General features: G+C 42.9%; 1 protein-coding gene across 30 annotated transcripts in view; it reads left to right on the plus strand.

Annotated features, from left to right (window-relative positions):
• Positions 1-27,165, plus strand: part of DST (dystonin) — a 483,923-nt gene that overhangs the window by 29,405 nt on the left and 427,353 nt on the right. For all 30 annotated transcript variants that reach the window (XR_007923259.3, XR_011388661.2, XR_016233970.1 and 27 more), the window contains exon 3: positions 23,820-24,020. Coding sequence is in view for 24 of the 30 variants with exons in the window: in XM_051855540.3 (XP_051711500.2) it covers positions 23,820-24,020 (201 nt within the window). In the remaining 6 variants the exon portion in view is untranslated. The remainder of the gene's footprint in view (positions 1-23,819; positions 24,021-27,165) is intronic.

A 27,165-nucleotide genomic window follows, 5' to 3' on the forward strand; every position in this document is an offset into this window, starting at 1 on the left:
AGTATAGTGGAAGTTTTAACCAGACCCCAATAGGTAAGAAAAAGAAGTCAAAGGGATACACATTGGAAAAGAGGAAGTCAAATCATTCCTGTTTGCTGATGACAGGACTCTATATAGGGGAAACAAAAGACTCCATTAAGAGACTATTGGTCTCTTGGTAAAATTTGCAGGATATAAAATCAGCACACAAAAATCAATAGCTTCTGTTTACTCAGACAGTGTCATGGCTGAGAAAGTCCAATTCACAATAGCTACAAATAATTTAAATACCTTGAAATAAATTTAACCAAGGAGGTGAAATCTCTACGAGGAAAATTTATAAAACAGTAAAGAAAGAAATAGAAGAACATTCAATAAAAAAGGAAAAACCTTCCATGTTTGTGGATTGGAAGAATTAATATCATCAAAATGCCCATTCTATGGCCAGCGCCGTGGCTCAATAGGCTAATCCTCTGGCTGCGGCACTGGCACACTGGGTTCTAGTCCCAGTGAGGGCACCAGATTCTGTCCTGGTTGCCCCACTTCCAGGCCAGCTCTCTGCTATGGCCTGGGAGTGCAGTGGAGTATGGCCCAAGTGCTTGGGCCTTGCACCCCATGGGAGACCAGGAGAAGCACCTGGTTCCTGGCTTCGGATCAGCACGGTTTGCCGGCTGCAGCGCGCCGGCCACAGCGGCCATTGGAGGGTGAACCAACAGCAAAAGGAAGACCTTTCTCTCTGTCTCTCTCTCTCACTGTCCACTCTGCCTGTCAAAAAAAAAAAAAAAAAAGTCCATTCTACTGAAAACAATTTACAGATTCAATGTGATCTCACTCAAAATACCATTGACATTCTTCTCAAATACAGGAAAAAACGATGCTGAAATTCATATGGAAACACAAGAGACCCCAAATAGCTAAAGCAGTCTTAAATAACAAAAACAAAGCTAGAGGCATCAGAATACCAGATTTCAAGACATACTATAGGTCAGTTATAATCAAAACAGCTGGTACTGGCACAAAGATAGGCATGTAGACTAATGGAACAGAATAGAAACCCAGAAATCAAGCTATGCATCTGCAACCAACTCATCTTTGACAAAGGAGCTAAAATCACTCCCTGAAACAAGGATAATCTCTTCAAGAAATGGTGCAGGGAACATTGTATCTCTGCATGCAGAAGTGTGAAACCAGACCCCTACCTTAGACCTTATACAAAAATCAACTCAACAACCTACGCCATCAAATTACTAGAGGATAATATTGAGGGAGCTCTGCAAGACATTGGCATAGGCAGACTTCTTGACCCTTTTAGTTGGCTTCTGTTTTATTTTTCTTAACCTCACTATACCCTAAGCAGAGGAAGGGCTTTCCTTATGTTGCTTTGCCCCAGGGGTAGAGTGAACGTGAACTCTGATTTGTGACCACTGGCTTTCATGATTCATGACCACAGGGTCTAGATGAGAAACCAGTTCTCTTCCTCTTGATGTTATTTTGACTGTGTGTGTGTGTGTGTGTGTTTATCTCCTGTTGGCCAACCATTATTGTGCTACAGAGGCTTTTTGAATTAGGCCACCATGAAGATGCCCAAATCAATCGTTCTTAATTCTTGGGTCAAAAAGGAGACATGAATGTATAATGTCAGCCAATTCAATCCAAGTTTGACACAAAATGGAATACCCCAGTTCTCCTTCTCCTGTGTTATTAAATTAAAGCAAGCATTTGTAATATGGGTTTTTAAAACTCAGGTGGTCTTATAGAACTTGGTGTCCTTTATCCCCTACATCTGTTTCCAACAGTGTTTTTGGACATGTAGCTTTCACTCCTTTGCTGGAGGTATTCTAACCATAGAAGGATGAGCTGAATTAAGTCCATTTCTATAATGTAAGAAAGTAGCCTCTCATTTTGAATTTTTGCTGTGAATGAGAAGTTATTTGGTAACATTTTTGGGAATATAAGATACAGTGATATGAGAGGTGTTTCCTGAAATGCAGAGGCAGCTCCTCTTGATGATTATATTAAAATAGGTGACAGACATTTGAAAATTAGAAATGATGACTTTTATGTTTCCAATGCCAAAAAGTCTAGCTTTCTAGATGTGTAGTTTATTGCTTTTGTAAAATTTCCTCCACTATAAAAGAATATTAGTAGGGCCGGGGCTGCGGCTCAATAGGCTAATCCTCCGCCTGTGGCACCGGCACACCGGGTTCTAGTCCTGGTCGGGGCGCCGGATTCTGTCCCAGTTGCCCCTCTTCCAGGCCAGCTCTCTGCTGTGGCCAGGGAGTGCAGTGGAGGATGGCCCAAGTGCTTGGGCCCTGCACCCCATGGGAGACCAGGAGAAGCACCTGGCTCCTGGCTTCGGGTCAGCGTGGTGTGCTGGCTGCAGCGCAGTGGCCACGGCGGCCATTGGAGGGTGAACCAACAGCAAAAGGAAGACCTTTCTCTCTGTCTCTCTCTCTCACTGTCCACTCTGCCTGTCAAAAAAAAAAAAATATTAGTAGAAACCTTAGATGACCAAAGCTGAGAAGAAGCCATTATACAATGTGTCATCGAAATAGTGTCCTCTCAATTATTCTGGTTCAGATTGTCCTCAGGCTGTCTTTGAACACAGAAAAACTGGATTATGTGTATGTGCATATACATACATAAAAACATATCAGTGTAAAACACATGAAATCAGTCCCCATCCCATGGTGATGGAACTGGCTTCTGTCTGCTGGGGAGAGCCAGCTGCGTGGGGAATTGAGCACAGAAGATTGTCCTTCATAATGTAGGGAAGCCTTATCCAATCAGAGGCCTGAATAGAACAAATGGTCTGAAAGCCTCCACCCCTCACAAAGTAATGCCTTCAGACTTCAGCCAGGACATTAGCTCTTTCTGCCTGATGGCCTTTGAACTGGGCTGTACCTGGGTCTCTTGCACACTGCCCTATTGTGTATATTTGGAATTAATCAGCCTCCATAGTCACATGGGCCAGTTCCTTATAATAAACTTCCATATGTGTCTATTTATCCATCCATCCATCATCTCCTATCAATTTGATGTCTCTGGAGAACCATAACTAATATATCCTATATCAGGATTTTTTTCCCCAACAGAGCCAGTTTACCAGTACATTGAAGAAAAGAATGGTTTAGTAGATGATGTTACCCACTTGTGAGGAAATAAAATTAGTTATGTATCTCACATTATAGTAAAAAATTCATTTGAGAGCATTAAAAATGTTCATGGAATGAATTCTAGATGGATTACAAATGTGCATTTAAAAGATAAAGAAGGAATATGAGAAGACAGAATATTTTGAGTTGTGAGAAAGTTTCTAAGAAAAACCAAAACTTAGTGGTAATGAAGGAAAAGATTGGCAGTTTTTAATTATGAATTCTAAGCTTCTGCACAACCAAATAAAAATATATGTAACAAACGAGGCACAAATACTTGCTGCATGGATAGCAAATAATTTTATTCATATGTATAAAAAGCTTCTAGTAGAATGAGCCAAGAATATGATCAGACAACTCAAAGGAGAAAATATAAAAAAAGTGGTTTATAAGAATATGGAAAGATTTCCAATTTTACTAATAAAAAAAGTACAAATTAAGACCTGTGCTTTGCCCATCTGACTGGAAACATAAAAAAGGATTCTCCAATCCAGTCACTTCCATACTGTTGGTACAAATGTAATTTGGTACGAAAATGTTATACACAAATTTGGTAGTATCTCTCCAACTTTCTTTTAAAAAGTTTTATCTATCTATCTATCTTTTTTTTTTTTTTTTTTTATTTTTGATAGGCAGAGTGGACAGTGAGAGAGAGAGACAGAGAGAGAAAGGTCTTCCTTTGCCGTTGGTTCACCCTCCAATGGCCGCCGCTGCAGCCGGCGCACCGTGCTGATCCGATGGCAGGAGCCAGGATCCAGGTGCTTTTCCTGGTCTCCCATGGGGTGCAGGGCCCAAGCACCTGGGCCATCCTCCACTGCACTCCCTGGCCACAGCAGAGAGCTGGCCTGGAAGAGGGGCAACCGGGACAGAATCCGGCGCCCCGACCGGGACTAGAACCCGGTATGCCGGCGCCGCAAGGTGGAGGATTAGCCTATTGAGCCACGGCGCCGGCTCTATCTATCTATCTATCTATCTATAAGGCAGAATGACAGAGGAGAGAGAGAGAGAGATCTTTTATATACAAGTTCTCTCCCCAAATGGCTACAATAGCCAGGTCTGGGCCAGACCAAAGCCAGGAGCCAAGAATTCCATCTTGGTCTACTACAAGGGTGGCAGGGGCTCAAGTACTTGGGCTGTCTTCCACTGCCTTCTCAGGCACATTAGTAGGAAGCTGGATTCGAAGTGGACCAGTGAGGATGTGAACCAGCGATTTGATAAGGGATGCCAGTGTCGCATGCAGTGGCTTAACCCACCACACTGGTGGCCCTTCAAAGTTCTTTTTATGGCCTGGCAATTCCACTTTTTATAAAAAAAGATTTTATTTATTTGGAAGGTAGAATTACACACACACACACACACACACACACACAGAGAAAATGATCTTCCGCCTGCTGGTTCACTCCCCAAATGGCCAAAATGGCCTGGTGCGGAGTTGATCTAAAGCCAGAAGCCAGGTGCTTCTTCTGGGTCTCCCTCATGGGTGCAGGGGCCCAAAGACTTGGGCCATCTTCTACTGCTTTCCAAGGCCATAGCAGAGAGCTGGATCAGCAGAGGAGCAGCCCGGACTAGAGCTGGCACTGCAGAAAGAGGTTTAGCCCACTACGCCACAGCCCTGGCAAGCAATTCTAATTTATTTATTTATTTATTTTTAAAATTTATTTGACAGGTAGAGTTATAGACAGTGTGAGAGAGAGACAAAGGTCTTCCTTCCGTTACTTCACTTCCCAAATGGCCAACAAGGCTGGCACTGTGCCGATCTGAAGCCAGGAGCCAGGAGCCTCCTCCTGGTCTCCCATGCAGGTGCAGGGGCCCAAGCACTTAGGCCATCCTCCTTGCCCTCCCAGGCCACAGCAGAGAGCTGGACTGGAAGTGGAGCAACTGGGACTAGAACTGGCGCCCACATGGGATGCCAACGCCTCAGGCGGAGGATTAACCAAGTGAGCCATGGCACCGGCCCCAATTCCACTTTTAAGTAAAGAAGATTATTAGTTATAGATACACATTATCTTGTTTATTGCCTTGTTCATATCAGGGAAATTTTTAAATATCCTAATTTCAATCAGTAGAATAGTTAACCGTAGTTCATCCATGTACTAGAAAATTATTCAGTTAAAAAATCTCCTTCTAAAATGCTGTCTGTGTTATTGTTACAAAAGCAAAATACTGAACAGGTATAGCAAAATTCCATTTTTGTTAAATTGGTTTTATATATCCATAGACATCCATAATCCCTGAGAAATCAGCATGAGACACACTAACTTCATAGTGAGTACTCTGGAGGAATGTGTTTGGGGGCACAGAATAGGAACAGTCACAATTATGTGGTTCAAAGAAGGTTTTTTAGGATTATAAATGGATTTATGTTCCTAATTTGTGTATTCTGAGATTTTCAGACAATATCTGTTTAGGAGAAATGAAAACCAAACATACTGAGGATTTACTTTATGCCAATGTAAGTAGGAGCAATGCAGGACACACAGCTGAAAAGAGAAGAATGTCTCTGACTTCCTGTCCATGAACACATTTTAGATACATCAGACTGTGATAAATACTGTAAAAAGCCATGTTGAAAGAAATTCCACTTAAGTCAGTCTACTGAGAAAAGCAGACATCATGTGATCTGGGTTAGAAAGTTCATAGCTCTTTCCCAAATAACTGAAAGAGAGGCAAGAGAAGGTAACAACATCTCTTCACAACTTTGAGCTACTGTATGAGAGCCAGCAACATCACCTTAGGGAAAGAAGTTAGTACAAAGTGATTTCTTTTTTCTCTCACTTTCTCTTTTTTTTTTTCCTTCTAAGATTCTATCTATTTATTTGAGAGGCAGAGCTACAGACAGAGAGAGGGAGAGCCAGAGAGAAAGGTCTTCCATCCACTGGTTCACTCCCCAAATGGCTGCAACACTCAGAGCTGGGCTGCTGCGAAGCTAGGAGCCAGGAGTCTCCTCCTGGTCTCCCACATGGGTGCAGGGTCCTAAGAAGTTGGGCCATCCTCCACAGCCTCTCAGGCTATAAGCAGAGAGCTGGATTGGAAGAGGAGCAGCTGGGACGCAAACACATCCGTATGGGATGCTGGCGCTGCAGACGGAGGCCTAGGCCATTATGCCACAGCACCGGCCGCACAAGGTGACTTCTGACGCACGGTTCTGATGCATCTCCAAGAGCAAGTCCCCAAGGTGAGCCACAGTTCTCAGAGATGCTATAGCCATCCCCAGAATGGACTAGCCACAAACAATTATCACGGACCTCTGATTAACCCTCTTTGTTTAGAACCTGGTCTCGATAGCTCTCCCTTTCTCTCTTTTTACTCAGTGTAAATTTCAGAAGGTTTTAGGTCATGAGACTTTTTTGTTTTTCCTCTTCTTGCTGATGAGTGTGTCTTCAGAGTAAGCAGATTTTGAGAGGGAATGTGCTGCCAAAAAAGCATTTAAGACTTGAACGCAGACCAAATGCACATCCAGTCTCTGTGGGAGCAAAGGTTCAACCCCAGAGACTGCAGGCAGGCGCGGTGAGTCCTGGCTGTGTGCATCCTCAGTGGGGGCCGTTGCTGTTCCTGAGATATTTCTGATCAGAACAGCGTGTGCTGGGAGCCTCTGCCCTTTGTTTCTTTGGCCTTCCTGCACAGGTGGTGTGCCTGGGGCTTGAGGGCGAGTCTTGGAAAGCATCCCTCCCCTGACATGTGAGCTCAGAAGGTGCTGCTACCATGCAGTCCCATTTCTGTACTGTGGCTCACCTTGGGGGTCTTGAAATCCTGCTCTGAACTCTAGCCTCAAAGCAAGCTTCATACATTGGCAGGAGTGGTGTTCAAAATGACGCCAGAGAGTGATATGAGGGCTGCCCAGGACCCAGGTCCTTGACTTTGCTTCAAGAAGGAGTTCAACAAATAGAGAGCAGCAAGCATTTTATGGAGAAAGCAAAGCTACAAACTGCATACACAGGGTGGGGCCTACCTAGGGGAGTTGTCCTGTCTCTGCACTGCTTTATCATTATATGGATCATTTAATGAAGGAGGGGTATATTCTAGTAAATGAAAGGGCTATCTATGGTTTTTCTGGAGAGTGACGACTTCCTGTGATGTAGCTACTGCCCCTTTTTATTTATATGGTCTGATGTTTCCTGTCATGGTGGTTGGTAGGTGTGTCTTTTAGCATGGTAAGGTACCACAGTGAGCATGTAATGAGCTATAGGTCTATATAGGTTAGTTTTGGCTCCCCAAGCTGGTATGAACCTGTCCAGGCAGGAGGTCTGTTTATCTTCAGAGCAAGGGGAACCAAATCCATATCTTGTAGGTTAGGATATGGTGGCTCAGCTGCTTCCACCACATCCCTAACTCAAAAATATTTAACAACTAGTAAAAAGTAGGTCATGTGCCAGCTAAAGGGCTTATACCTTGCAGTTTTATACCTGGATCTTGGGAGAGGTTCAGGTGCATAGGACGCTCAGGCGTCTTGAGGCCTCTGCCCCTATGGTTACCCATGTTTTACTCCCCTTGAACTAATTAATGGTGTCCTGATGTGTATGCCTGGATCCTCTCACATTGACCCATGGGCTCTCTCTTTTTTTAAGATTTGTTTTTTTTATTTATTTGAAAGGCAGAATGACAGAGAGGGGTCTTACCATCCGCTGGTTCACTCCTCAAACAGCTGCAACAGCTGGAGCTCAGCCTATCCAAAGCCAGGAGCTTCTTCTAGTCTCCCACGCAGGTGCAGGGGCCCAAGCAACTGGGTCATCTTCTCTTGCTTTCCTCAGGCCATGGCAGAGAGCTGGATTGGAAGCAGAGCAGCTGGGACTGCAGGCCCAAGGCTTTAACCCACTGTATCACAGTGCTGGCCTCTACCCATGGGCTCTTAATTTTATGTATTTGATGCTTAGCAGACCTGGCTTGCTACTTTGCCCCATCACCTACCTTTCTGCCACCTGAACTAGTGAGGCCCACCTGCCTTGTGGTTGAGCCTGCTTGAGACACCATAGGGTTTGCCTTACCTCATGAGTTTCTTATAGAAACAGCACCTTATTAGGATCGAGTTGGACCTGAAGATCAAGCTATTGTTTTAGAATAGCTTGTTGGAGATGTAATTGATACAGCTGGAGTTTTAGCCGTTCAGTTCACATGTATGGTTAGGGCTTTATTTCATCCTCCTGGTCTTAATCCATTGCCTTCTCCTGTGTCTTGAGTTGTTTCTAATGCACTGTCAGATAAATTGGCTTTTGTCTCTTCAGGACTGATTTTCTGAGAATTGAAAGGCGTTTAAAGATTGCCGTTGAAAAAGATTATTTGTTGAGACTTTACTATGACCTGTTGCAAATTTGCATGTGCTTTTTCTTCCTTTCTGGTTATCTTTCTTTTCTTCCCCACTCCCATGATTTCCCCTACCCACTCAGTGGATTGCACAGCCTCACCTATCTTGGTTTGGTGTGCCTCTCTGTACTTCTTGAGGCCCCTTCTTTCCCATCCCCCCTATCCCCCACAGCCTTCTCTATTATGCTGATCTTTGTGGTCTTTGCATAGTGTGACTATATACCATTTCAGAAACCTTGCTGTTTGGGTGCTTTTTGGCTTCCTAGCATTTGCAATTGGGAAGTTGGAAACCCCTCATAAAACACATTTCCTTTTTTTTATATTTCCTAACTTGCTGTCAAAAAAAAAAAAAAAAAAAAAGAGGGGGGGCAGTGTCTTTGATACACACGGTTTTAAGCCCTGGCTCTTTATTTGTAGACATGGTCGCTAGTGATATTGTCTGTGAGTGGGTGTCTCAGAAAAGGCTGCATGCAAACAGATCGTGCTCACATTTGAAGAATCGTCTGCAAGACCCCTCAGTGTATAATTATGAAGCCTGGGGTATGATTTGCTGGTTGCAGTGCTATTTATAGAGTCTGTCACTGCGCATGACTGTCTGTGCCCCAGGCTGTGGGCCTTGTTGCTGAGAGGAGCCGAGCAGATTGCACTGTCTGCTGTGCCTGTTCGGGCTCACTCCCTCACTCGCCTTTCTAGCGTCGCATGTAGTATCCGCCTCCTTCTAGAACTCTTGTCTAGTGCCCAGTTTGCATTTCCATGTGATTAGTGCTCTGTATTCTGTTGCTGACTGTTTTATTATTATTTTTGTATTTCTTTTATTTGAGAGGGAGAATGAGGGAGAGTGCAGGAGAGGGAGAGAGTGAGAGAAGAGGGAGGGAGGGAGGGAGAGAGACAGACAGACATTCAGAGGGAGAGAGAGAGAGAGCACGCTCCCATCTGTTGGTTTACTCCTCGAAATGTCCCCAGGGTTTGGGACCGGGCTGGATTGAGAACACAATCCAGGTCACCCACATGGGTGACAAGAACCAAGGCATTTGAAGTGTCACTGCTGCCTCCTGGGGTTTTCGTCAGGAAGAATCTGGGGTCAGCGGCTGGAGCTTGGAAACAAACCCGGGTGCTCTGATATGGGATGCGGGTTTTTTAACTGTGAGGATAACACCCACTTCCTATGTGTTTTTGATGTACATCCAGCCCAGTGTTTTACAATCATTCTTGCAGATACTCAGTTTTGCACTGGTGGACCTGATAGCCTCTAGAAGCTCTTTATTCCTGATTCTTTTGTATCATAGGATGTGGTTCATGAGTGTTATTGATGCACTGTTTAGGAAATCAGACTGCATGTTTTTTCCTGATCAATTTCCGGGGAATATAGACATTGAGGTGGAGAGTATGTACAGGAGATTATTGAGGATCAGCCCCTTAACAGAGTGAGGGAGAAGCTGAATTGTGGTGCATATGCAGGAACCCCTGTGTTCCCATGGAAAGTTTCAGAGTTGCCTCTTTTTGAGGCAAGCCTTCTCCCTAAACCATTGCCCAGCACTGGCGGTGGGGAAGGCAGTGTGAGCCTGGGCATCGCAGCCAGCTTGTAGTCTGCGGGCAATTCCCAGGAGGAGATTTAGCTGAGAGCTGTGAGCTGCCACCACTCTTAGCAGGATCTGAGTGGTGCCCTACAGCATCCAATAAAATGTTCTTGTCATTATTTTGCAGATAGTGTGATTTCTGCCCTACTTTTCACTTGGTTTAAATGCAAAAGTAATATTGGTTTCATACTCTGAGAGTCTTGATTTTTTTTTAAAGATTTATTTATGGCCAGTGCCATGGCTCAATAGGCTAATCCTCTGCTTTGCAGCGCCGGCACACCAGGTTCTAGTCCCGGTCGGGGTGCTGGATTCTGTCCTGGTTGCCCCTCTTTCAGTCCAGCTCTCTGCTGTGGCCCGGGAGTGCAGTGGAGGATGGCCCAGGTCCTTGGGCCCTGCATCTACATGGGAGACCAGGAGAAGCACCTGGCTCCTGGCTTCGGATCAGCACAGTGCGCCAGCCACAGTGCGCTGGCCGCGGCGGCCATTGGAGGGTGAACCAACGGAAAAAGGAAGACCTTTCTCTCTGTCTCTTTCTCTCTCTCACTGTCTAACTCTGCCTGTCAAAAATAAAAAAAAAGAAATAAAGATTAAAATATTTTAAAAAAAGATTTATTTATTTACTTGAAAGTCAGAATTACACAGAGAGAAAGAGAGAGAGAGGGGGAGGGGGGGAGAGAGAGAGAGAGAGGTCTTCCATCCGCTGGTTCACTCCCCAATTGGCCCCAATAGCCAGAGCTGCGCTGATGCAAAGCCAGGGGCCAGGAGCTTCTTCCAGGTCTCCCACGTGGGTGCAGGGGCCCAAGGCCTTGGGCCATCTTCTACTGCTTTTCTAGGCCATAGAAGAGAGCTGGATTGGAAGTGGAGCAGCCGGGTCTTGAACCAGCACCCATATGGGATGCCAGCACTGCAGGTGGTGGTTTTACCCGCTATGTCACAGCGCTGGTCCCAAGAGAGTCTTGATTTTTACAGATTTATAGATTTGAAAGGCGAAGTTACAGAGAGAGAGAAAGAGAAAACTTCCATCTGTTGGTTCACTCCTCCAAATAGTAGCAACAAGCAGGGCTCAGCCAGGCCAAAGCCAGGAGCATGGAACTCCATTCATGACTCTAATGTGGGTGGTAGGAGCCCAAGTACTTGGACCATCTTCCGTTGCTTTCCTGGGCACATTAGCAGGGATCTGGATCAGAAGTGGAGCAGCTGGGACTTGAACAGCTGTTCCTATGGGACGCTGGCATTACAGGCAGTGGCTTAACTTGCTGTATCACAATGCTGGCTCCTCTGAGAGTCTTTTAAAAGGCAATCATAATTATTTTCCTTTTGTGGTCCATTTGGTAAAAAACAAAAACATGGAGTTGATGAATTTGGGCTAAGTGTAACTAGAGTATAGCCCAATTTCAGCAGATTAAGCCCTGTCTTACTGAACAGCCACTGTTCTTTAAAAATCACTATCACTCAGTGCCTGATGACTTTATCCCCGAAGATCAAAGCTGGAGATAGGAAGGGTAAAGGAGTGAGACCTATTGTACCCAAAACAGGTAGAGTTGATAAATTTGTTCAAACTTTTGCTTGGTAGATACAGTCTGGATTTAAAGCATCCTCATTAGGAATAGGCATAATTATTAGGTAAGTAATGCCAGTGCATCCTTTGGTAGTTTCATCTATGTGTTTGGCAAAACAACATAACAGATGCTGTTTAATCTGACTATGAAACTACAAACAGATGGAGTAAACATGGCTGCCAGGGGGAAATTAGAGTGACCTCCTATTTCAGACTAGGTTGTTGATGAAAAGTACAGATTAGCAGACCAAACCATCATGTCAAAAGTACTTCTCAGTCTGTGATAGAAGCACGATGCCAAAGGCTCTGCAGGATGCCTGTGAACAGAGGTGCGCAATGTTTTTCTGTAAAGACCTAGATATTTTTGACTTCGCATGCCACAGGATCTCTGTTGCAACTACTGAGCTCTGCTTTTGTAACACAGAACCAGCTATAGACAATATGGCAACGAATGGACATGGCTATATTCCAGAGATAGTTTGCAAAAACAGATGGTGGATCATACTGGGGCTGAGAGCTGTGGTTTGCTGACCCCTGGGATGAAGAGTACACAGCCCGTTGCCTGACTTTCAGTCCTAGCAGGGATACTAAGTCTTAGGAAAACCTTTAGGTGGCCACTTATCTGTAAAATTGGCATTAAGAAATATTTTGTTTTATATATAGGAATATGATAAGAAATGATGTTATAATGCATGACAGTGTGTGGAACATAGGCGATGCTTGATAACTAGAAATTATTCCTGTTTATGGAACTGTAAAGAATTAGAGAAAGTTGGATGTCGTTAAACCTGAACAGTGCTGGCTAAGTTTTAGATAAATGGGACTCAGCTTGTATGTGGCTACATAATAAGATAAATGAATGGATCTCTTTTTGTCTTACCTTTATTTTAGATCTCAAGTGTTATAGTCAGAAAGGCCCTCTTTGGCAGAGAGGAGCTGTGCCTTTAGGAGGACTTGCTCTGGAGGTGGCCATCAAGTTGGTTTTGCCACCAGCTCTGTGGTGGAGCCTGTAGTTGTTCAATTATATCAGAATTCCTATCTTCTGGATTTTTTTTTTTTTTTTTTTTTTTGTAATTTGCAGTTAGGTGATAGGCAGACAACTGCGTTCTAGTTACTGAGGTATAAGAAGTGATGTGTGCCACTTATAGGCCTGGCCCACTGCTACCACTCACATACTGTCTTGACTCTTTTTCCTTAAACCTGCAGAGTGGACAGGACACTGGAAACCTAGAGATGTCTGGTGCCCTAAAAATGTGGAGTGGAGCATCTCTCCCACCTGCTGGATCTATGTATTACTGTGCCATGAGCGAGGCATGAACTTCTATTGTGGAAACTACTGTGATTTTAGTGTTGCTTGCCATAGCAGTTAACCTACACTGACATTGATGGTTAACCATCCCTGATTTTAGGTATATGAATAAAAGCTAAGGGTTCTTCTATGAGAAGTTATAGAAGTATTGTTCAGTAGAACTTTCTATGAGAATGGAAATGTTTCCTCTGCAAATCGAAGGGTTACCACTAGCCACTTGTAGTCTTGAACACAGGATATGGCTAGTTTGTTCGAGGGACTTAATTTTAGTTGATTAAGATTTAAATAAATACCGCCATATTTTGTCAGTAGCCACTCTATTGGACAGGTAAAGGTTAGAGACTTTAGTACACTGAGCCCTACCCAAGCCTTTTTAAGTCTAGTAAAAGCTATTTTAAGGAACCCATTGTGTAAACTTGACTTATGTCCACTGAGTCTGTATGTCAAAGCTGATACCAGATCCCATGTGATATTTCCAAAGGGCCTGATACTGGCTGGCTGAATGTTCTACTGGAAGACCAAACAGAAGTGACTGTGTTGGGAACAGCCTGATGTCCTGGAATGCATGAGCATTTCTTATGGATCTCCTGGGAGAAAGAGCCTGGAGTCATTTTAAACCCTCTCTGAGAGGAAACCAGAAAGAATGATGTGACCTCATTGGAATGGTTCTGTTTTTGTGACTAGAAGTGGCTAGAGGACTTTTTAATTATCTGAGAATGACTAGAAAGATTATAGGACCGACACAGCATTTTATGTAAGGTTGGGAGAAAGCTAACCCCTCATTGTGGATTTGGAAGGTCAGCCAGACTGGGAAAATGTAGCTGTTTTCTCAGTGCCCTCTGTGATCCCTGCTTGAGTTAATCTAATGATTGTACTTAAATAGTACTTTATTCTCTTTCAAGGAGAAGATGCTATGTATCAAAAAGTTACAACCTTAAAATCTCCTTTTATTCTTTTTCCCACCTATACTGTGGAGATGGTGTTTTGTGTCTTAGCTTCATTTGGGTGCACAGTCAGATACACTATGTTTTAGCGTGTAGCATGTGTGATTTGGTGGAGATCTGAGAAAAAAGATCCACACTAGAGTCTGCTTTACAAGCATAAGAATTGGAAGTTGGCTGTGGACTCTTCAAGGCCTCAGTCCTTGCAGGAGTCAGATGCCATGTGGCTGACTCACTTCTGCTTCTATAGCTGTGTCTTTTCTCTTTGCTCTCATTACTTTGTATCTCTCGCATCAGATAACCTCGGCCTGTAAAAGGGCCATCCATCTTCCATTAGTCCTTCTATATCCTTGGTTCTCAAAAAGTCTGGTCTGCTGACCAGCAGCATCAGAATCCCCTGGGAGCTTGTTAGAAGTACAGAATCTCATGCCACAGTGTAGACCTACTGCATTAGAATATGCATTTTTTAAAGATTTATTTTATTGATTTGAAAGTCAGAGTTACAGAAAGAGAGGGAGGCAGAGGGAGAAAGGGATCTTCCATCCACTGGTTCACTCCCTAAATGGTGACAATGGCCGGGGCTAGCCAGGCTGAATCCAGGAGTCAGGAGTTTCATCTGGGTTTCCCATATGGGTGCAGGAGCCCAAGCACTTAGGCCATCTTCCGCTGCTTTCCCAGGCACATTAACAGGGAGCTGGATCAGAAGTGGAGCAGCTGGGACTTGAACCTGAGACCATATGTGATGGCTTTAACCATTATGCCACAACACCAGCCTCAGAATCTGCATTTTTTAAGATGATTTTAAAAAATTATTTTAAGTAATACATGAAAACTGTACATATTTATAGGACATCGTGATATTTTGATACATGTATGCATTTTGTAATGTCCAATCAAGGTAAACATATTTCTCTCTTCAAACATTTAACATTTCTTGATATAATTTTTTTACAGAAATGTACAGTACCTTTCTTTAGTAGAATCTGCATTTTAATAAGATCTCCAGGTGATGCATACACATCCTAAAGTTCAAGAAGCACTGATTTGCAGAAATGATCTGTCATCTTCCTTCCCCCTCCTTTCCTGGGTCCCTCCCTCCCTTTCTTCTTTCTTTCTTTTATTTTTAGTTGAAACCTCTATGCTAAGTAACTGAGGCTCTGAGTATTTCTCCAGCAAACTCTCAAAGGAGGGACTCTGGCAGGCACAGTCCCAAGTGTCAAGACTGAGCAGCCATTTACTTGCAGGGGTGGGAAACCATTGTGCATAACATGCCTTCTTAGGCAGCAGGCACTGTGGATGCAGTATTATGTCAAGAAGTGAATGTTTGACATTACTAAGAGATTTTAAAGGATTTTTATTTGCAAAACTGCATTTAAATTGAAATTTGTTTAGAAAACTGCATTTAATTCATTTTCAAAAAAAAAATCAAGGCTGTCTGCCAATCCAAATTTCTGATCAGCTGGAACAAATAATAAATTGATATATTATCAATCAAAATAAAAGTTACATTACTAGCATGTGAAAACTTACATATAATAAATTTACAATTTCTTAGATTTCCCACAATAGACTTTTTGCTGTAATTATACTTCTAGTAACCAAGGGAATCTCTACCAAAAAATGATTATTGCAAAAGACTTTATAGGGGCTGGTGCTGTGGCACAGAAGGTTCAGCTTCCTCCTGCAGTGTCAGCATCCCATATGGGTGCCTGTTTGAGTCCTGGCTGCTCCACTTCCAGTCCACCTCCTTGATAATGCACCTGGGAAAGCAGCAGAGGATAGCCCAAGTGTTTGGGTCCCTGCACAAGCAAGGGAGGCTAAGAAGAAGTGCCAGCTGTTGTGGCCATTTGGGGAGTGAACCAAGAGATGGACAGTCTCTCTCCCTTCTCTCTCTCTCTCTCTCTCTCCCCCCTTTTTTCTCTGTACTTCTATCTTTCAAATAAGCAAATAAATCTTTAAAAAAAGACTTTATAAAAGTAATGCTTTGTTTCATTATCCCTTATTTTTCAGGGAATACTTTCTCTTGGGAAACAGAAAGGGAACATTAGGCACACTTATTTTCTTTGTCCAGCTCACAGAGTGGCTTCCAGACCAGTTATTTAATGACGAAGTAGGGTTATTAAAACCACAAAGGGCTAAATTGCTCCATTCCTCATGGTCCCCTGGCACACAGCACCGTGGCATACAGTGTTGGTCTTACCGAGTTACTCACTAGCCACACAGTAAGTGTCTAGTGTTAGAACAGGGTTTTTCAGGGTGTAGTCATATGATGATAGCATTGGCATCAGTGGAGGACTTGTTAGGAATATAAATTCTCAACCCCATCCAAGATTTAGTGACTCAGAAACTCAGTACTGGGCTGAGCAATCTGGGTTCTGATGAACCTTCCAGGTGATTCTGATGCTTGATAAAGTTTGACATCTACTGAGTCAGAATAATGCAAAGTCCTATAGCAAATATATAGTTCAGTGGAATGTATTTGTTGCTCACAGGTACAGGTGGGTGAATAGGTTGGCAAAGTTGCTTTGTGCAATTATTTAAGGAATCAGTCTGATGGAGGCACTGCTATCTTTGGTATGTGACTTTGAAGGTTGCTCTGAAGGTCATCCCAACCAAGAGAGAAGAAGAGAAGTAGTTGTGGAAAATGCGTACATGCTAGGTTCAGAAATGGTATACATTGGTTATGGCTGCATGCCATTGGCTAATAACTCAGTCACACGGCCTAACTTAACTGCAAGGGAGACTGAGAAATGTAGCCCAGCTTGTGCCCAACAAAAATAGGCAAACATATATTTTGTTGAGCAGCTAGTAGACTTTGTCACATACTATAGAAATTTCTGAGATTTTCTGTATTCTGGATATAATTTTTGCAGTATATTCTTTTGGTAATCCGATGAAGCTGATGTATTCATTCTCATGAATTTTTAAAAAATATTTATTTTTGTTTATTTGAAAGGTAGAATGCCAGAGGGGTATGTGGTGAGATATCTTCCATCCACTGGTTTACTCCCCAAATGCCTGCAACAGCCAGGGCTGGGCCAGGCTGGATCCAGGAGTTGGGAAACCCGTCTGGTCCCTCATGGAACTGTAAGGAACCCAAGTATTTGAGCCATCGTCTGCTGCCTCTGGGATGTACATTAGCCGGAAACTGGATCAGTAGTAGAGGCAGGACCAAGTCCCAGGCACTCCAATATGGGAAACAGGTGTCTCAAGAAGAGGCTTGACCCACTGTGCCACAATGCATAGCTTTGAATGTTTTTGACTGAATAAAATAAAATATAAAGAATTATAAAGGAAACATTTATATGATATATACTTACAATCAAAATATTTTGACAAAGTAATACTTGTACTCCTTTATTAGTGTGTTCACTAAAAACTCTCTAATTTATCTCAGATTTTGAAATTATGAGCATAAATGGTCTTTCAAAATATGTCTGCAGCCACTATAATTTATTACTTAAATATCTATGCTTACTTTTGGTGGAAAAGGTCATGAGCACTAGTAATGATGCCAAATTTATGACCAACATCCAAAAATGAACATATGCTTAGTATCAAATAGAGGCTAGTGACAATAAGGCCATAGTTTTTCCCCCTCCAAGGTCATTGACTACCTGCCTCATCGTCATTGGATTTTGTTCCTTGGATCCAAAGAACTTCCACTTATACTTTACTGATAGTCTGGGATGAAAAGGATCATAATATTGAGCTTTATAATGTTTGTGTGTAGTAAATTGATGCTGTGTATCCATTCAGGTTAGCATTACAGGTTTAGTAATAACATGAAGGTAATTCTGTGTGAATGCTCAGTGATTCAATGTGTTAAGCTTCCATCTATTCATATTCTTCATCAGTAAACTTAAAGGTAGCTTGAGCTTATGTAACAATAAATCTTACCCGAACATAGTTAAGTTTTTTCAATATCTGCCTCCTTTATCGAAACTGGCTATAGACCTTTCCTTGTTCTGACCAGTCAACATATGTTTTGGGGCACCATCTGGTCCTGTCCAGTTCTGTCCAGTTTCTTCCTTTCCATCTCTCTACATAAGAACAGAGTGGTGTAGGGTGCTGGTTGGGTTAGACTAACCTGGGTTCTAATCTCAACTTTCCTAATTGCACATTTTTGCTCTTGAGAGGATTACTTAACCCCAAAGAACCTCAATTTGCTGGTCTCTGAAGTGAGTAGTACCTAAATGTTGCTTAGTAAATTATTACTATTCATTCTTTTCTCCTCATTTATACCTGTTTATATAAACAACCTGATTAGGTCTAAATATTCAACTTCCAAGGAAAATAGCTAGTCATCTGACAGCATAACAGAAAGTACGTTAATTGGAGGTTTTGTTTGCAGGCAGCAGAATCTGACTCTGTCTGATTTATCCCAAAAGAGACTCTGTTACAAATATATGGTAGAACTGACAGACAAGACTGAATGTCTGGTTAGAACAGACAACACTAGGCAGCTTCAGAAGGTCTTTGATGTAACTACTGGAACTAATGAATTCCTACTAATTTTTCTCAGTCTTCACATGCTTCCATTTAATATTCAAAGTCCAAGCAGAGAGACATTAATTAACTGAGCACTGGTCACATGCCTACCATGTGGTATGCTGCATCATGGTATGGAAAGATCTAGGGTAGGGTGTAGAGCAGCTTGACTTAACCATGTGTCAAGACACCACTAGTTATCAGGGAAGTGCAAGTCTAAACCACAGCGAGCTATCACCTCATGCCTGCTAGGATACTATCATTAAATCACAAAAGATAGGGGGCTGGTGTTATGGCTTAGTGAAATGCTGGCGTCCCATATGAGCGCTGGCTTGTGTCCTGGCTGGTCTGCTTCCAATCCAGCTCCCTGCTAATGGCTAGGGAAAAGCAATAGAAGATGGCCCAAGCGCTTGGGGCCCCTACCACCCATGTGGGAGACCCAGATGAAGTTCCTGGCTCAGCCCTGGTCATTGCAGCCATCTGGAGAGTGAACCAGTGAATAGAAGATTCTCTGTCTGTATCTCCCTCTCTCTCTGTTAACTCTGACTTTCAAATAAATGTCTTTAAAAAGAACCCTCAAAAGATAGCAAATGTTGGTGAAGATATAAAGATATTGGAACCCTGATGCACTGTTGGAAGGAATATAAAATGGTGGAGCCACCATAGAAAAAAATGTGGTTCCTCAAAAAGTTAAACAGAATTATTATATGATCCAGTGATACCACTTCTGGGTATTTATCCAAAAGAATTGAAATCATGATGTTGAAGAGATAGGTACATTCTCAGAGTCATTGCTTCATTTTTTTCACAACAGCCAGATATTAAAACAATGTCTATCGCCAGATGAATGGATAAAGAAAGTATGCTGTATACATACAACTGAGATTATTTAGCCTTAAAAAAATTCCTGCCATATGCAACAGCAGGTATGAATCCAGGTGACCTCATGATAATGAAAATAGCCTGGCCACAGAAAGACAACACTGCACGATTCCTCTTACATATAGTATCTGAAATAGTCAAATTCACGGAATCCAGGAACGGAATGTTGGTTGTCAGGTTGGGGGTGGGGGACGTGAGGAGTTGCTGTTCAGTGAGCATGAATTTTCAGTTATGCAAAGTGAATAAATTCTAGAGACATGCTTCACATGATTGTGCCTATACTTAACAGTACTGTAATGTGCCCTTGAACATTTGAGAGAGTGACTTTCATATTAAGTATTCACACACACACACACACACACTCCGGACTGTGATTATGTATCTTTTTTATTATTTTTATCTATTTAACAGGTAGAGTTACAGACAATGAGAAAGCGAAACAGAGAGAAAAGTCTTCCTTCTGTTGGTTCACTCCCCAAATGGCCGCTACTGCTGGAGCTATGCCAATCCGAAGCCACGAGCCAGGTGCCAGGTGCTTCCTCCTGGTCTCCCATTCGGGTGCAGGGCCCAAGCACTTGGGCCATCCTCCACTGCCCTCCCTGGCCACAGCAGAGAGCTGGCCTGGAAGAGGGGCAACCGGGACTAGAACCCGGAGCCCATATGGGATGCCGGGGCCTCAGGCGGAGGATTAATCAAGTGAGCCACGGCGCTGGCCCGATTATATATCTTGAGCAGTTACTACCCCAAAGTTGCTAATAAATTAGAGTGGCCTGAAAATGGCAGAATCCACTGCTGAGAGACTCTCCAGCAGCAATCATAAAATGATTGAAGGTTGTAAAATGCAAGCAACATCAAATGAATAGAGAAATGACTCACAGGGACTCTATCAAGTCTTAACACCTACAAGAACTTATAGCACCACCTACTGTTTTGAAAGAAAATTTCCTTCTGTTAAAATATGTGGCTTGATGGTTATTTAGCACAAGCAAGTGTGCAAAAACCAAAGAGCTATGATTCTACGCAAGGAGTTAGGGAAGTAGAAATGGTGACTGTGCACTGATGCCTCTTTGGTGTTTATAAAGTGTTATAGTCCTGGTTCTGAACAGCTAACATGTCCATTGCTGCTGCAGAATTTAGGAAGTAAGTGAAATGGTAATGATAGTGATAATTTATTATCTACCTTGTATGTTCTGTACTGTTTCCAGTAGCTAGTGGGGATCATCTTATTTAAACACTACCAGAAGTCTAGGAGAGCGGTGTTATTATATGTATTTTACAGGAGAAACCTGAGGCACTGTTAAGTAGTTTAGCCAAGAACATACATCTTACTAGAGCTGGTATTGAGGCCATGTGGCTTGATTCACTGGAGAGTAAATGCCTGGTACTTTCTAGAGCGTAGAATTTCTCTTCTGATGATAGGACTTTGCATGTGTCCGTCAGGAAGACACTGGCAATGTGACCCATTTTTCTTTTCACATCTGGTTGATAACACATTATATTGCTCAAGAATGTTTCATTCACACAAGTTATAATCATAGTAATAATTGCCAGTGCTATATTCTGTCAGGCAAGCATTCTTAAGTACTTTACATTTTTTTTTTAAAAATTATTTTGTATTTATTGTTTATTTTAAACGGGAGAGGGAGAGAGATTTTGATCTTCCATCTTACCTGCAGATTCACTTAAATGGCTGCAACAGCCAGGGCTGAGCCAGGTTGAAGCCAGGAGCCGGGAACTCCATCCATGTCTCCTGTGTGGGTGACCAGAGCCAAGCACTTGAGTCACTGCTACCTCCTAGGTGCATTAGCAGGGAACTGAATTGGTGGCATAGTTGCTGGACTTGAACCTGTACTCTGGTATGGGATATGGGCATACTAAGCAGTGGCTTAACCTGCTGAGCCACAACATCTGTTCCCCTTACATGTATTCATTCATTAACTCCCCTCAATAGCTCTGAAAGTACTGTCTATTCCAAACCCCTATTTACAGATGAGGAAATGGTTAAGTGAGTACCCAAGATCACATCAGTCACTGGGAAAAACAGTGGCAACCTGTGAGCCCAGCTGATCTGGCTGCAGTCTGTGTACTGCACTATAGTGCTTATTTAAAAAGCTGTTTCAAAATCGTAACAGGTGTAATTAGGTCTAATGAAAATCATGGAGACTTGCCTGGTAGTGCGCAGATCTAGGAAATAAATATGAATGTGGGAGAAGATGAGTGAGTTTAGGAAAGACCAGTTTCAGTTGTTTGAAATTTTTAGCACAAATATTTTTGCAATCCCTGGGTAGACTTTCTCTAGGATAGAGACATAGGTGTAGCTTCATTGAGCTTTTCTCTCCAGAATGGCTGTCCCAGCATTTTAATTTTTTTTTTTTTTTGGTCATACTGAGGGATTTTTTATGTTGGTTTTCCCCCCATTTCAAGAATTTGTGGGCCATTGAGGGACTCTCAGTAACAGTACAATTTAAGAAGAATCTGGTTGCTTATTACTTACACTAGAAGGATAATTTAAATTACCAGGGAAATATACGAGACTCACTGCACTATGATAGAAAGCTAGTATATTATCAAATAATTTGTACATGTTCTCAAGTACACGCCATTTCTGATGTGGGAAGAATACCAGCATGGTGGGAATTCGCGCCACCTAGTGGTTAGACTAAACCAACTTCAGTGCGTCCCCAAATTCCCAAAAATTCTTGGCCCCACTCCCGGGGGGTGTATTTCAGAAGGAAATTGTGTGTGTGTGTGTGGGTGTGTGTGTGTTTGTGTGTGTGAGGAGGGGAGAGGGGGATCAGATGTGTCCAGGGACCTGTGTGTTTAGAAAGCAGCCTGCGTGCTTGCTGGTTCCGACGTTGTTTGGACCAGACTCTGCCCCAGAGGGCGGCTGCGGTGGGCGGCTCTGCTCTCTTTTCTGTGTAATCTCCGGCAGCTGCAGCTGTAGTCTCTCCAGGGTTATGTGGGAGCTGTGGGGGATCTTCTGCGACTATTTTGAGCCGAAGAGCCGAACAGGCTTAGGTGTTTGAGGATGGGAGGAAAGAGCCCGAACAGTGACCTCAGTTTTGCCAAATCCACTTGCATTTCCTCCTAACTTATTCCTGTTGACCTCCGTGTTGTTTTCGACTATGGGTCAGCCTCTGTTTTTGTCAGCCTCCCCCGCTTCGTGTCCTGCCACTTGGTGTCCAGAGTCTCAGCAGATTCTGGCCGGTCTCCTGTGGCCTTCAGAGGAGCTCCCTGTACACATCCCTGGTTCTGTGCTGCACAGATACATGCTCAGGTCTCCTCTCACTCAGCTTCTTCCCCTGACATGCAGAGTTCCCATTCTTTATGCTCTTCCAGAAGCCTTCAAGCTTTTTAAAATTCAGAAGACGCACAAACTCAGAGAAGCCCTCTTTGAAGCATTTACTGCTTCTCTCCCTCTAATTTCCCAAGATACTTGGCAGGTCCCATCATCCTGGCACATCTTCAAATAATGTTTTCTTCTTGCTACGTAACTGTTCTATCCATCCATCCATTGTTTTACTTACTCATTCATGCTTATGTTGTTTCCCTTGCCTGGAATATGAAGTCTATTTATTTTTTAAGTGCCACCCACTCAACTAACCCAAATATAGACTCTTCTCAGCTTCATTCATGGACTCCTCTGACAGTCTTGGACTGCTTACTTTAACCTTTACTTTCACTTTCCTGTGTGCTCATGAACCCTGTGTCAAACTTGTGCTCTCCATAAATTATATGCTACCTAAGGACTGAGACTATTTTATGTAATTCTTTGGTATTTATCAAACTAATTTACCCATTCCCAACTGCATAATGTGGCTTAGCTGAATTTGTTTCCATTGTCTAATGAGTTGCCCTTACCCTCCCTACTCTAAGAAAGGCTGAAAAATGACCTTTTTTTACTGAACATCTACCAGAGACCGGGCTTTGGATTTTTACATCTATTTTCTTATTTAAAACTTAAAAAGCTTATGAGTACTGTGTGAAACATTTTATAGATCAGAACAGTTGGGCCCAGAGTTGTTTCATAGATTGTGTGGCCATAGTGAACAAGTCAGCATTTGGACTCCCAAGCCCATCTGATGCCCAGACTCATGGCCTTTGTTCTACCATATTGCCTTTCTTTTAGTTTTGAGTTGTCACTTGTGGTATTTTCTGAGGCTTTTCATTCCTACTTTCCTTCCTTCAAAAGGAGTCTGCTCTCAGGAGTGTAGATGGGTGCTTTACACTGGGAGGGCATTTTGTCTTGCTTCCTGTACCCTGTATTATGTAGAAGTAAGACTGCCTTTCTTTACACAGAGTCTGTTTGACACATGGTAGTCAAACCAGTAAGTCAAAAGCAATAGTAGGCAAAGCAGTAAGCCCCTCTGCCTTTTTTTTTTTTTTTTGGACTGACTGTTGGACTAGAGCCATTCCTTAATGTAGAGTAATTCTGGGCCCCAAAATACTGAGGTGCTGTCTAGAACATTTGTAGATAACCCTTGCTTGCATGTCGGGCCACGCTTTGGGGCTGCAGTTGATCTCATTGAGCATGGGGACTTTTGGAGCCCTTCATTTTAGTAGCCCCAGAGAACTTGCAAATGAATGCAATACAAATCTGGATTTGTTGGGTTGTGTTCCCTGCCACAGGGATTCAGAGCCAGTCCTCGACACATCAGAAGACGAGTTGCAGCGGCTGCAGCTGCCCGGCTGGAAGAAGTCAAGCCCGTGGTGGAAGTTCACCATCAGAGTGAGCAAGAAACTTCAGTGAGGAAACGAAGAATCAAGAAAAACAGCCGAGTCCAGCCAGAATTTTATCACTCTGTTCAAGGTGCTTCGACCAGAAGGCCTGTAAGTAGAGAACTGTTTTTTATAAGACTATTAAATACCCTGCCAAATTGTATGGCCATGCTCTTGGTTTTAAGAAATGATCAGATCAGCTTTGAACACTTAAGTATCCTGATGCTATTCCCAGCACGTGGCAGTGTGCTCATGTGACTTTTCACAAGGAGTAAGGTTTCATAGAAGGTGCTTAGGCAGGTGGCTGTTAAAGAGGCAAGACTTAGTTACTGTCAGATGGACAGAAAAACTGGTGAATTCTCAGCCCCATTGGAGCTGGAGGATCGGAACCATAGGGTCACAAGCCAAGGTGAGATAGTGACCAGATCAGAGCTGGAAAAGAAGGCAATACCAAAGCCAGTACCAGGGAGGAGAAGTAGTGGAGTGAAGTTAGGGCTGGTGTGTGGGTGGTAGCTGAATCTCACCAGGATGTGTCTGTCTCAGGAGGACCTATGTTTCCCTCTGTGACTGGCCCAGGTTGATGCTGTAAGGGTCTTTGCAACTGTGGCCTTTGTATTGGTAGAAGGTAGCAGCATTGGTTTTTTTCTAACCAAGTGTCTGTTGTGCTGCCTATACAGGGAATTTGGGGCTCGACTAGGAGCTGGTCTCCTCCACCTTCTCACTTTCTGAGCACATTGCCGAGTGTGCTGTGATTTTTTTTCTTGACTGAGGATCTGGCATGTGAACTTTTTACCAATGCTTTGACTGTTTTGGATTTGGGCCTTTGAAAATGCCATTGAAAAACTTTCAAAAAAGTATTTTCATGCATGCAATCATTTCACATTGTTTTAGCATTAAAAAAGTTTTTCTTTGGTTCATTCCTATTCTGTAAAGGGGCCTATTCTTGTTCCTTTTGCCAACCCAGATGAGCTATCAAGATTTGACATGATAGCAAGTCTTTGTAAATTATTAAAGCAAAACTCCCCTTTCTGTACGGGTAACCGTGTGGCAGCATGTGTGAGAAGGCTGAGGGGATGTCTGACTCAGTGACTCAGCTGGTAGCAATGTCAGAAACTAAGTTCCTTTACAGAAAAGTTCCTGTTTATCTTGTGCCATTTGCAAAACAGGTATTATTTATGCATGAATCTTCTTTTCATGATTTAATAACACAAAGGCTCTAAGTAGAATTTGGCATCTATGCATAGATATAATAGGATGATTTATTCATTCAACAAACATGCTTTTCTATACAGGAAATAAAGGATATATATATGAATATATATGTGTGTGTATACATGTATGTGTATATATATGTATGCATATGTGTATATGTGTGTGTGTATCTTTATATGAATCTGTTGGTGAGAGCTTAGTGTATAATATGCATTATTCTATGTTGCTTAATCCTGTGATATAGATGTTATCATTATTCCCATTTTATGTGTAATGAAACTGAGGCCCAGAGAGAGAGAGTAAATAACTTGCTTATGGTTACCTAGTGGAGACAGAGTTGAGGATTTGGATCTAGGTAGCCTGCCTCCAGAGCTCAGGCACTTACCTCTGTACAATGTTACCTTCCTCTAGTCCCTATCTCTAGGAGCTCATAATTGAGTTAACTGAGAGATCTGCAAACAAGTAAAACAAAAGGCATGTTTTTGATGTGCTGTGGAAGCATCACACCTGAGATGAGTCCTGAAAGGTAGGAGAAAGTTTACCAAGCAGGAAATAGATGCGAGTATCTCACAAGAGACAGACAGACACACACACACACACAGAAACGTGAAAGGGTTTGGTGTACATAGTGGGCAGCTCCAGGTAGTGCTGGCATGTGAAACTGAATGGGTAAGATAGAGGCCAGATGAGGCTTGTGTATCACATTAAATAGTTGGACTTCTGTGATGGGGATGAAGAGGTGGGGAATAGGTGAATTTGTATTCTTGCTCAGAATCCATCTAATTCCTTATTTCTGGTCTCCCCACATGGATTAGAAGAGTAGCAAGTGATTATTATTAAAGTTTAGAAGTCCTCAACTACCATTTTTTATTTTACACACCCACTACTGCCTGGTTAATAATGGCCTATACATTCATGTATTTATTTGTTTGTTTGAAAAGCAGAGACAAATGTCCCATCTGCTGGTTTGCTCTCCAAATTCCCAGAACATCCAGGGCTCTTCTGGCAGAAACTGTGAGCTGGGAACTCAGTATGGGCCTCCTATGTGGTCAGCATGGACCCAAGCCGTTATCTCCTCCCACTCACAGTGTGTATCAGCCAGAAGCTAGAATCAGGAGCAAGACCAGCAGAACCAATATAGGATGTGGGTATCCCAAATGGCATCTTCATTGCTACACCAACACCCACATGAAGTTCTTCTTCATCTTCATGATTCCATGACTTTGAACTGGTTGTCTGCCTTTTCCTGTTTTTTTGTTTTGTTTTGTTTTGTTTTTGTTTGTTTGTTTGTTTTTTGTTTTTGTAAGATTTATTTATTTGAGGGGCTGGCGTTGTGATGTAGCCGGTAAAGCCTCTGCCTGCAGTACCAGCATCCCATATGGGTGCTGGTTCTAGTTCTGGCTGGAAAGCAGTAAAAGATGGCCCAAGTCCTTGGGCCCCTATACCCGCATGGGAGACCCGGAAGAAGCTCCTGGCTCCTGGCTTCGGATTGGCATAGCTCCGGCTGTTGCAGCTGATTAGAGAGTGAACCAGCGGATGGAAGACCTCTCTCTCTCTCTCTGCTTCTCTCTCTCTCTGCCTCTCCTTCTCGCTTTGTGTAGCTCTTTCAAATAAGGCACAAAGACAGAAAGAGAAAGAGAGAGAGAGTGAGAGAAAGAGAATCTTTCATTTATTAGTAAGTTTACTCCCCAAATGGCTACAATAACCAGGACTGGGCTAAGCCAAAGCCAGGAACCTGGAACTCTATCTGAGTCTCCCACATGGATGTCAGGCACCCAATTATACTGCCCACTGCCTCTCAGGATGTATTATTAGGAAGCTGGATTAGAAGCAGGGCAGCCAGGACTCCAACCAATGCCGATATGTGATGCTGGCATTGCAGGTGGTAGCTTAATCTTCTGTGCCACAACACAGCACAGCCATCACCTTGTCCTTGTCCTTGAGTGCATCCTCTCTCTTTGTTGCCTGTTGAACTCCCCTTCACTACTTCTTTATCATGTCTTCATTCAAAATAGGCTATAGAAAATGGTTCGATGTTCATAAA

The sequence above is a fragment of the Oryctolagus cuniculus genome, chromosome 5, assembly GCF_051225735.1.
Source record: "Oryctolagus cuniculus isolate XC-2025 breed Fujian yellow rabbit chromosome 5, ASM5122573v1, whole genome shotgun sequence".
NCBI lineage: Eukaryota > Metazoa > Chordata > Mammalia > Lagomorpha > Leporidae > Oryctolagus > Oryctolagus cuniculus.